At 39.2% G+C, this 12,057-nt stretch overlaps 1 protein-coding gene across 1 annotated transcript in view; it reads left to right on the top strand.

Moving 5' to 3' along the window:
- The window catches only part of DTNA (dystrobrevin, alpha), a 413,314-nt gene extending 407,061 nt beyond the window's left edge, over nt 1-6,253 (top strand). The window contains exons 10-11 of the mRNA XM_012656596.1: nt 1,673-1,769; nt 3,564-6,253. Of these exons, the coding sequence (XP_012512050.1) occupies nt 1,673-1,769; nt 3,564-3,614 (148 nt within the window). The 3' untranslated portion in view covers nt 3,615-6,253. The remainder of the gene's footprint in view (nt 1-1,672; nt 1,770-3,563) is intronic.
- Nucleotides 6,254-12,057: the final 5,804 nt, after the last annotated feature.

The following is a 12,057-nucleotide window of genomic DNA, read 5'->3' on the forward strand; positions in this document are numbered from 1 at the left end:
TTCCGTTAGTATTTCTCACCTATAATATTCAAATTTTGCTTTAACCTTCTTCCCAACATGTTCTTGTGGCCAAAAGGCCAAAAATCACAGAGCAGTATCAAGAATAGAACTAGAAATAAATCAGAAACATTATCTACTCTTGTACTAAGGCCTATTGTGGATGTACTTGGAACACCATGTGCAGACAAGGTCAAATGAAAAGCTAATGGATTTGTCATTGAAAAATTTTTTTGAATGGGGCAAGACTTTCAAAATTAGAGTGCTTCGGCCCTGGAAGACAAAGACTAAAATAAGATACTATTAAAGCCTATAAAATTATGATGTTCCTCGCATCCTCTGGATTCAGAAAAGAGACAATTACAAAGGAAATCGAAGGAAGGCTTGCTTCAGGAGTAAGCCATAAGTGGCAATAATAAGTAAAAATATAAATATATTTGAAAAGGGTTGTGAAATGTTTACAAATTTTAAATTTATAATTTATTATAGAGAAGGCCTATATGAAAATAAATTGGAAATGTTTCCTTTATATCCTTCACTTGTCCTCCCATGAAATACCTTTCAGCTGGATGAGTCATTGACCTAACTCACTGTGACATTTTTATATTGGCAGTTTTTCATTTCAGGGTCTCTGCTGTAGCTCCACTTAATATGGTATCTATGCCATTGAGTCTAGCCATAGCCATTCATACATTAACACATACATGTTTAAAGCATCCACACATTTTTATAATGTAAATAATAATATTTCAAACTCAAACAGGAGCCTTTGAGACAAGAGAAAATTGTATGTATTACTTATTCAGTAATGATCATTCAATAATGGATTTGAAATTGATTTGAAAAGTATACATATACTTCAGAAATGTGAACCATTAATATTCCTCTTCATACTGTTTCATTTCTTTCCCCCTTTAAAGATTTTTGGTACCTCTTAGTGTCAACATAAATGCTAGAGTGCAAATTGGCCTCACTGGTTTCCATTCTTGCTGACAGTTTAATATAAAGTCTGCAAAACAAAACAAAATTAAATAAACACAAACCTTATATATCATTTTCAGTTGTAGAACAATTACATAGGAACTCCTTTATTCTGACTCCACTTTATGAAACCAAACCCAAACCAAAAAATTTAGATTGACTATATCTATGTACTATTAATATTTCACTTCTAAACGTACCTCATTGCATGCTGAGGATAGAAGAGATTAAAAATATACTTTTCTAAATCCCATTTCCAAATACTAAGGTAATCAGTATTTTCTGTGGGTTTTTGCATTTGGAGACTCTGTATGATCAGCCTTTTTCAGTGACAATTTGAAATTTTTGTTCATTTGTTGTCTCAAGGGAACCCATGGCACAGCACAGGGCCCACTACCTAGTAAGCATTCAAATATATTTCACTTGATGGTTATTTCATTCATAATGTTAATAGAAAGGTGGAAATGTCTGAAATGATTTCAATATTGTTTAAGTTTAGTGTGACTTCTAACAAACAAAAGAACACCTCAAGCTGTAATTGTTCATTCGTTTAATGACAGTTCCTTGCCTGGTAACCATGTCAAAGGCCCAGAGATGCCCTTTCTCTGATAGACTGCTAGTCCCTCAAGAATGGGAAATGTGATTAGCTCAGAGAGTTAAATGCTGCTTCTGATGGCAACGGCATCTTTCTTAGACAGCGCAAGGATGAGCTGGAACAGAGAATGTCTGCTCTCCAGGAGAGCCGGAGAGAGCTAATGGTGCAGTTAGAAGGTCTCATGAAGCTACTAAAGGTAAGACATTTTAATTACATGTTTCCTAGACTTACTACCATGGCATTTGTGAAGATTTTTTACAATTACTATATGTGATTTCCCCAAAAGTTTCAAACTCAGATGCAGAACTCTTTTTTAGACCAATGAAACAGTAGCAATCAAATATAGAGCTCATTCTTGTCCATTTCCTGGAACCAGACTGCTGACGGCCTTCATGGGGCAACTGCTTCTTGGTTTATTTCATTTCTTTATGTCCTTGAAAGTAATAAAACTGGATTTATTTAGAAATATTTTGTATATAATAGCTTTCTGCAATTCTGATTAAATTGAATAGAGGCTAATGTCTAATTCAGAAAAGTAAGATATAGCCATTAAATAATTTTGGTGATTGTAGTTTTATTAAGAGGAATGACTTTGTTGATTTCAGTAAAATATTTTATCCCATCTGTGTGGCTTTAGTGGTAAGTCACGTGATTTCTAATGGTCTCAAATGCAAACTGTAAATGAGAATATCTCCTTACTCTTCTGTGAGTAGAGTTTTTTATTAATAAAATGATCTTCTGTAGAATACTATAGTCTATTTTTCTCATTGGGGAGCGGCATTCTTCTTTTAATAAAGCCTTTTCCCTTCTTCGGTGTATATTACATTATATTTCAAGTCAAAAGTAGACAAGTTGTGGCCACAGGCAGCCCAGTAGAAGCATCAGTGCTGTGTGATCATCCTGCCCGATGTAAACAGCCATGAACCAGTGTGGACTGGAACTGTGCCTTGCCAAAGGCAGGAAATGAGACTTCTGATAGGAGCACAATGAAGGGATGACCCTAGGCAGCTCCCTGCTGAGACAGGATGTCCTGACTTTCAGTCTGTGGGTCCCCACATCCCTGACACACCATCATTTGCTGTTTTTATTTTGTCCGTCCTTCCTTACTCCCTTTCTGTCTTTCATTTGTCTTTCTTTTACTTTTTCGTTTTTCTTTCTTTCTTTCTTTGTTCCTCTCTCTCCTTCTTTATTTCTCTTCTTTAACAAATGTTTGTTGAAACTTACTGTGTCCCAGGCACTGCTCTTCTAACATTTCTTTCTTTCGTTTTCCTCGCTCTCTTTTGTTCCTTGGTCCGCTTTTCCCGCCATCAATGTCCTCTTTAACAATCAGCGTTGGGAATGCTTTATCTTCACTCAACAAAATTTACTTGTTGGTAGATTAGACATGTAAAGTATAGAATTCAGGGGTTTTTCTGTTTTGTTTTGTTTTGTTTTTTACCTATGTTAGGCAAGGCAGGACTAGATAATTAACAACCTGCTGCTGTTTCTGGCCTATTATCTCATAATAACCCAGAAATGCTCTTTCTACTTCCCTTTCCAAATACACCAAATGAAGAGAACTGAATTCCTCTTTCCCTCACCAAATGACAGGAAGCTCTGAAAACTGTCCCCTATGTTCCTATAACTCCTGTCGCCATAATGATGACACTTTCGCTATGGGACAGGAGTCTATATTCACCACCAGCCATCTCGGTAACAGCCTAGCCCAACTGAGCACAGCCTTTGTATCAAAGTGTACAAACACCAGGATAGAGAGACAGATCATGTTGAAAGATGGCTGAAAAGATCCTCTTTCCATGGAGGAAAGACATGGTTCTGTAGTCTCAAAGACCTAAGTAGACTTAGATCCATAGTCACTGAAGTGGCAGAGGCCCCGACTTGCATCAAAGCTATGTTGATGTTTCCCCCATCTTGCATTCCTTCACGCTGTATACGTGCTCTTATTGGAACCCTGGGTAATCTAACTGTTATTGATTCAATCTTTCTGTAGGAAGAAGAACTGAAGCAGGGAGTAAGTTATGTCCCCTACTGCAGGTCTTAACTAACAGTGGAGGGGCCTGCCGACCTGCCGTTTTCTCATTGCTTTTGCCTCTAATGTATGTTCATGCTTCAGTTTGGAAAGAGAAAAAAAAAATCATACTAATTTGCTTCCTTTTCAATGTAGTGCTTGAATTAAGAGATATAAAATTGAGCATTTTTATAACTATCACTACTATCAGCATCAAAAGAAGAGCTATTACATCTTTTAGAAGAGGGAACAAATTGTCATTTGTTGGAAACTTTTTGGATCCCCAAGGGTAGAAGTTTCAAACCAGTCTCATGCTTTTCAGGATTGTTGATCTGACCCTTCTCCTAATAGCAAGACACCCACCACAGTCACTAGAGCTACACCGAGGCTCATATCATCTCAAAACCCACAGCATTTAGAAGCTGACCTCTGTATCATCTCATGCTGTGAATATTCAGTTCACTTTCCATTTTACTGAAAATGTGTGGAACTTCTTTTTATAAAAATGGGGCAATTAAATCTCTTTTCATCACATAATTATTAAGTCCTGTTCCCCACTGATCACCAAAATGTGCTCAATCTTATGAAAGACCATACTCAGTAACTGTTCACTTCCCGTCTTTTTGGTTTTTCCCTAAAGCAGAATCCCTACCGTTGGTTGACAATAATCTCTAAAGAAGAGGTAATTTTCAGCCTTTCTCTTATCACCAAGAACCTTTCTGCTCTGAGAGTTCAGGTCATTACATACACTTTTTTTTTCTGGAAATAGGGGCATTGTGACACTAACCATGGTTTAAACTGGAGCGTGTCTGAACCCATGGTCGGGTTCAGAAGCCAGCAGAGGGAGCAGCATACAGGACAAAAATTAAATTAAATTAAATAGAAGCAAAATAAAAGCAGCTTTTATTTCAAGTGCATGTACCAAGCTGTGTATGACAATATATCCCACTCACTAGCATCATTAAAAAGTTTTATATTATTTCCATGGAGCAATTAGAACCCAGCCTGTCCAATTTCAACGTATCTTTTAATTCTTCTGTATGCTCTTTGCTATTATTCATTGTGTGTGTTTGTGTGTAACCAAGAATGTTTGCAAAATGCTGGCCACATTTTTACCCTTCATTCCCATGGTCTGTAAAAAAGGAAAGTGTAAAATCAATCTGTAATGTCAGACAATAAAGACAATGTATTACATTATTTTGTATTCTGTGAAAAAAATTACTTTACTAAACTAAAGTCAAATTTTAATAAGAAACAGTCCCTCTGGGTGAAGGACACGCAACATTTACAGCCTGTATAATTGCCCGTAAATGCGTACATGGGGTATTGCTATTGTGCTTCCTATATACTTAGATCATGGTAGAGAAAAATGCCTTTCTCTTGGTACTTCTCTCTGCAAATGGCCTCTTTTCTTTCCTGTCTCTTACTTAGCATGTACAGTAAAAAAAAGGAAATAAGATTCAAATATAACCTTTCTCCTCCTAGTGGAGAGAGAGGGCAATGGTCCTGTATTCCGTCAGCCTTGCTTTAGCCATTTCCCTTGGAGGTCCCTTCCCTACCATTTCCCGGGCAGCACGTTCTTAAAAGGCTCCCGCAGACCAGGAAGTTCGTAACAGATGGGTGCACAAAGCCAAGCTATGGCAGTGCCTGTAAGGCGGCACCACTGCCCACCCCCCCCCCCCCGACCTTCCACCTCGGAGCCCCTCAGCAGCGTCTGCATCTTGGGAGGTCGGCCAGCAGCGGTTCATCAGCATAGGCATCTAAGGCCATTAGTCCCCACCATGCAGAAGTCTGTAATGCACTGTCTGGGCGGTGGGAGAGTTTGCCCGTTTTACTTACTTCTGTATTCGCTTTTATACTCAAGCCTCTTTTCATAAAGGATTTGAGGCAGCTTACAACAAAACGTATAAACAGCAACTTCGTAAAATTGAAATAGAACAAGAGAAAACTAAAGAAAGGAAAATGTGAATATGCTAATCATAAAGGACAAGGGTGTTACTCTGAGCTTTCGGGCAATGAAGCAAAAAAGGAAAATATAATCAGTGATTTTATCAGTACAGAAATAGCACTTCTCAGGGGAACAAAATTTCTGTTGGTGTAAAATATAAAAGAAACTTTTCACTCAGAGCTTTATAGAAGGACTACCGAATAATAAAATGGGAAAATGCAGTCATAGATTTCATGTGGCTGTTTCTTATACTGACCTTCAGTCAAAATTAAAGACAGAACCCCATAAATCTTAACCCTATAGAGGCAGTTCTACAAGGAAATAAACAAATTGCCTGTCCAAATATATAGGCTTCTTGTGGTATAACATGATCTAAGGAGAGAATTTAGAGGTTTTTAGACTGGCATCTGCTTCTAAATTCTGTTTTTATTTATGAGCCTTTTCCCTTTGGGGACATTCTTTTTGTAAAACCGAACTTAAACACCCCACACAAAAAATTGTGCTTGATTTAATGACTTCTACTTGCTTTATCATAAGTCTGTGTGGTTCAATGTAGTGTTTTATTATACTGGTATATACAATTCCTACTTACATTGTTTCTTGTTAGAGGTAATGCATGAATTTATTCCCCTGGAGGAGAGAACATGAATTTTCAAAAGTAGTGCCTGTAATATAATATGATATATGGTATCACAAGCAATAAATTTTTTTTACAAAACTTGAATCGAAGTTATCCTACCCTCTTTCTTCTTTGTGTATCTTTAAGATTTATTGAAGGAACCATGGAAAAAACACTCATAAAAAGCTTAATAACGAGGGCAGCAGGAGTGTAGTTGCAGTAAGAATATGTTACAGAGTTTCTGGTATACTTCCAGTTCCAAATATTACATACCAGTCTAAAACCAAGTATCCTGACTTTGAGTCCAGACAGTAAGGTCTCAATAATAATTTTCTTAGAAAGGTTATTGGACCTGAATGCCAGTGGTTCCAGCTCTTTGCTCACAACTGTAAGATCTTGAGTAAGTCCATTAACCTCCTCGTAATCTGTTTCAGACATACTGATAATACATGGCTCATAGGATTGTTGTATTGAATTTAAAAGATAACAGATGTGAAAACACTTCGGAAAATAATATATAAATGTCAAAGATAAGTATGAATATATGTATATATGTATACACATGCACATTATATAAACTTTTCAAACTTGGCCCATATTTTTTGTACATACACACTCACACGTTCACTTTTCTTCTTTATAGTTAAATAACAGTGTCTCTGTCAGGGGAAGAAATTTGAACAGGACTTTTAATTCGTCCAGATCTCTTGTAATTACTTTTAACAGCAGAAAACAGAGTCACTCTTATTTAACAAAAAGTGACAGAACCAGTCCAGTGAGATTATATTTTTCCATTTCTGGGACTATCAGATACAATCCTAGGTGTGCTAATATCTACAGAGTGTTGCTTTCACCCAAATTGAAGTACATATTTTAAAAAGCTAATACAGTGAAGGGCTGAAGTGGCAAATGTTCTGTTCACGTGCAATAAAACATCCAAGACTTTTTCTGAAAGTTTTATTTATAATATATATGTTTGTGTAAGAGAGGTGATTGGTACAGGGTGCATATTTTGGTCAAAGATCAAAATTAGGCCGGGCGCGGTGGCTCATGCCTGTAATCCTAGCTCTCTGGAAGGCCGAGGCGGGCAGATTCTTTGAGCTCAGGAGTTCGAAACCAGCCTGAGCAAGAGCGAGACCCCGTCTCTACTAAAAATACAAAGAAATTAATTGGACAACTAAAAATACATAGAAAAAAAATTAGCCGGGCATGGTGGGACTACATCCCTGTAGTCCCAGCTACTCGGGAGGCTGAGGCAGAAGGATTGCTTGAGCCCAGGAGTTTGAGGTTGCTGTGAGCTAGGATGACGCCACGGCACTCTAGCCCGGGCAACACAGTGAGACTCTGTCTCAAAAAAAAAAAAAAAAAAGATCAAAATTAAGTTTGTGTTAATTTTCAAGGCTTTTTTTTTTCAAATTTTCAATGAGGATTCATTTTGAAAACTACATTGTAAACTTTGGAATCAAGTTGTTCTTTATTTGGGAGGATAATGTATATACATTGGTATTATGTTAAATAATATAATTGTACTAATTCAGTGGGGAAAAAAATTTAAAAAATGTCAAATATCTTTCCAAATTCCATTGCCTGCCCCCATTCTCTTCTCTATTTATAATTGAATGGTCCAATTAATTCAGGAAATTGTAGTCATCAGGTTCTTACTCCTTCCAAACACGTTATGGAATACAAGCAGACCAGAAGTGACTGATTTTACCAGCTGGGGTTTCACCTTCCTGCCTTTCCCTTGCTCAGCCTCCCTGGTGGGTATTCTATGGAGTAGTGAACCAGTCACAAGTCAGGGAGGGGATAATTCACCTCACCAATAATCAACTGCAATGTGAAGACTATCATGTCGTGTTCAAAATATGTACCCTCCCAGAGTCCCAGACTCTCTCCCTCTCTCTCACCTTTTTTTTAAAAATTAAGGATTGATTGATTAATTCTAGAGAAGTAAAAATTATTTCTCTGCTTAAAAACCTTGGAAGAGGACCCTCTAGTTCAGGATAAAGTCTATACTGGAGGCCTCCAAACTTGGCTCCCCCTTCCCACTCCCATTTCTCTCTGCTGCCTGCAGCCAGCCTGGTTGCTAGAGCCATGCTGGCCTTCCTACCAAGTCCACAATACCCCTCACACTTACTATGCCTCATGCTATGCCAAGGCCCAGAAGCTCTCCTCTCCTCTACTCCCAAAACTTCCTCTTTTCTGCCTGGAAATCTCCACTGTCAAAACCCAAGTCAAATGATCCCTCCTGCCCGACCACTTAGAATTAATCTCCTCCTCTGTAACTCCACAACACTTTGTACACAAGAATCTCTTTAAAAAGGCCATTATAGAAATTACCATCAGTATGATGATAGTCAGTGAATGTATGATGAATGTATATGAAGAAAGGATGAAAAAAAGGATTGAATGTAGCTAAACACTGTTTTGCTGTGTCCAGGCTGCCAAGTGCAACCAGACATGACCAGGCTGCATCCCTGGCCAAACAAACGTAAGGGGCAGACTTTTTTAGGTCTGGGGGGAGGGGAGTGCATAACACTCTACTGCTTCACCAGGGTGCGCTGGCTAGACACTTAAACATTGGCTCCTTTCCTTGAAGCACCCCTCATTTCTAGTGCTGAGTAGAAACCAAAATACTTCCTGGAAAAAAAGAAATCAGAAAATTTATGAATCTTGTCAGATTTTTTAAAAATTGATACAATAGCAGGTTGAGTAGGCTCTGAGGACAGCGTGTGGAAATTAATTTTTCATTTATTCTCTAGGAAGAGAGCTATTTTAAATTTGCCAAGTGTGATGTATGCTTTCCTTCTTCCATAAATCAACTCTCTTCTAGAGAATTTTAGATCTATATATTGATCTGCATGGACCATTGTCCCTTAAGCCTTTGCTCCATTAATCATTGAGTAATTTCCAGGCAAGGATGTTCACAGAGATTATTCACTCTTACTCTTCTAAAGTTGTTAGCAGACAACGATGCTTCATGACCAGGCTAGAGGCCACCATTCCACAGAGGCTACCACCTGTGAAAATGAAACCCAGTGATATTGCCACTGATCTTCCCCAATGTCAAGAGGTGACTGCCCTTTCCTAGTGGCTTTACAAGAACAGAACAGAAAGGAAGGCCAGAGATGGCACTCGCAGTAGGCGCTAGGAAGATACTATGCATCAAACTGGACGGTGTCCTGACAAAAAGAGAGATGGGGCCGTGATCACCCAGGGAGTCACTTTCCTAAACCCACAAGTCTGGGTAAAGACTGGATGTGACTTAGGAGTTGCAAATTGCAGGAAAGATACAGCTGAATCTTTTCTTCAGCACTGAATCTTCCACCTAAATTCTTCACATAATCAAACTGCTTGAAATTGCACCAATTAGAGATTTCATTTGGGAAATGGTGGCTATTCGTCATTCACACATTGATGTAATTTAGACTTAGTCAATTGTTTTTCCCTTAACACCATAACAACAGTCAATTATTTTCCTCTTAACACAGAACCACTAATGGGAGTTTTGAAAAAAGGCAACAGACAGAAAGGAGGAGGAAAAGTTGGCTCTGGAGACCAGGCACTGAGCAGGGCGAGGTAGGGCTGGGAATGTCTCCGACAAACTTGAGCAGGAGAGCCACGTGCCCCAGGAGCAGGGGAGAGAAAAGAAGGAAGAAGGGCCAAATATATTCCTCTCCTTACAGATGCTGCCCCAAGGAGGGGAACCCCCACGAGAGCCCTGCACTGGGGAGTCCATGTAAGAGGTGCAAGCAGGGCTGGTGTGCACCACAGCCCCGGTACAGCCATTAAAATGTTTGAAATATTGTCCATGGCCCCGTATCTGAAATCACTGGGTCCAGATATGCTCCAAAACTCAGACTTTTTCAGGCTTTTGAAAGACAACACAATGCAGATTTCATACCCATGGCCTCATATCCATTAGGATCAAATTCATTATGAAATGACATGTGTTTCTCAGAGCTTTTTGGATTGAATGATGATGCCTACTTCATAGGGTCATGGAGAGAAATCACTGAGAATATATGGGAAATCCCTTTGAACATCATAAAGCACGACACAAATGAAGTTATTTACCGTTGGCACGGGAAACTGGGGAGTGCAGTGGTAGCTCACAAGCACACGGTTTCAAGGTAATGGGACTGAGCTGCCAAAGTTTGCTGGGGAAAACCGGACCCCTCCTTGAGCAGTCTGGGGGTAGCAGGCTGCACAGCATCGCAAGCAGGCAAAGTGCTCTTCCTTGGGCCTGGACAGACCCTTACAAGGTACTGTTGAGAATGAAAGAATGGAACCCTCAGCCCATTTGGGCACCACATGAGTTATTTTCTGTGTTCTGTTTTGCTTCCTTTTTAATTCTGGGTTTTTCTCATTTTATGCCTGTGACAATTATGTGTGAGGCTGAGCCCTGGAGAGCTAACAGCATGGCATTTTACAGGATCGACGTTGTGTGTTTTAACTGCAAGCTGCTGAGCCCAAAGCAAAGATCTCAATTGGTTATTCAAGAGCACTGCTCTCATGGTGCTCATCCAGTTGTTTGAATGGGTTAACCTTGGATCTCTGGGCCTTGCTGGAAAAGAGTTCTCACTCAGTGGCCAGACCCAACAGACTGGGACGGAGTGGATGTGAATACCTAATCTGTTGTGTATGCACTCAAGGATCTCCTTGCATTTACTTATGCATGTATGACTGACTTCCTTTGTCAACTAATCATTAAAACAAGGAGACTATTTCCAAGGGACCTCATTGTAAAGACAATGAGGTGTCACAATCTCAAGATGGTTTCATGCCAAAAAGTGTAGTGCAGAGATAAGTGTCTTTTAGTTGTTTCCTACTTTTTTCTTTTCTCATTTTTAAATCGTACTATTCTTACTGTCCTGCTAGATCACTGCTTTTTCATAGGTGAAGAGAAGGACATTTCCTGCAGGAAACAGCAGCCAAACATTAAAAGCCAAGATTTCTTTTTCCTCTTCCCCATTCCAATTCCCTGAGTCACAGGATAATTTGACAAAATCAGCCTTTAATATAAAATAGGGATAAAACAATTTACACCTCATTTAATTCTTAATTTGAGACTTAATACACACAACATTGCATGACATGACTTAAACTGTGAATTATCCTCTAAAGATGATTCCAGGACAAACAGGAAATTAAGGAAGCATCTATCTCAAATAGTCTTCCAGTTTGTATTTAAAACTTTCTCCTTTATTATCTTTTTAGTCTACAGAGAACTTCCTTCAAGGAGAAAGTATACACACTTTGTAACTATCTGCAGTTAAGAATAGCTTCATTACATGAGCCACACATCTCATATATTGTAGAACAATGATATACTAATATCGTTAGCTTTCGATATTTAACCCAGACCTCATATTATATATAATAAGATCCCAAATTATCTGTACCTGCAAGTCACGTTTAGGATTACCATCTCAATTACCAAGGATTTCCTCCTGCTTTGAAATTTCATTGTCACTGTTTTTAACATTGGACTGAGGCATTGGGGATGGCATATGCATTTTCTTGGGAAAGCAAATTAATGACTTGCATTGTCTCTCCAGACCCAGGGAGCAGGCTCTCCCCGCTCCTCCCCCAGCCACACCATCAGCAGGCCCATCCCCATGCCCATCCGGTCAGCGTCTACCTGCTCCACCCCAATGCACATGCCGCAGGACTCTCTCACAGGGGTAGGGGGAGATGTACAAGAGGCGTTTGCACAAAGTAAGTGGCTTTATTTTTTGTTGTGGTGTGCTTGTAGGTGGCAAATAAGTTGCCAAGGTGTGTTGAGTGGTTGAGAGTCATCAGAGCCACCCATGGATATTCCACGGTATCCCATGGCTTGTGTCAAAGCCGTTTTAGGAACTCCCCTACACTAATCTGTTTTCTCTTCGCCTTCAAAGGTGCACCTT

Source organism: Propithecus coquereli, unplaced genomic scaffold, assembly GCF_000956105.1.
Source record: "Propithecus coquereli isolate 6110/MARCELLA unplaced genomic scaffold, Pcoq_1.0 Scaffold51, whole genome shotgun sequence".
In the NCBI taxonomy this organism is placed as follows: domain Eukaryota; kingdom Metazoa; phylum Chordata; class Mammalia; order Primates; family Indriidae; genus Propithecus; species Propithecus coquereli.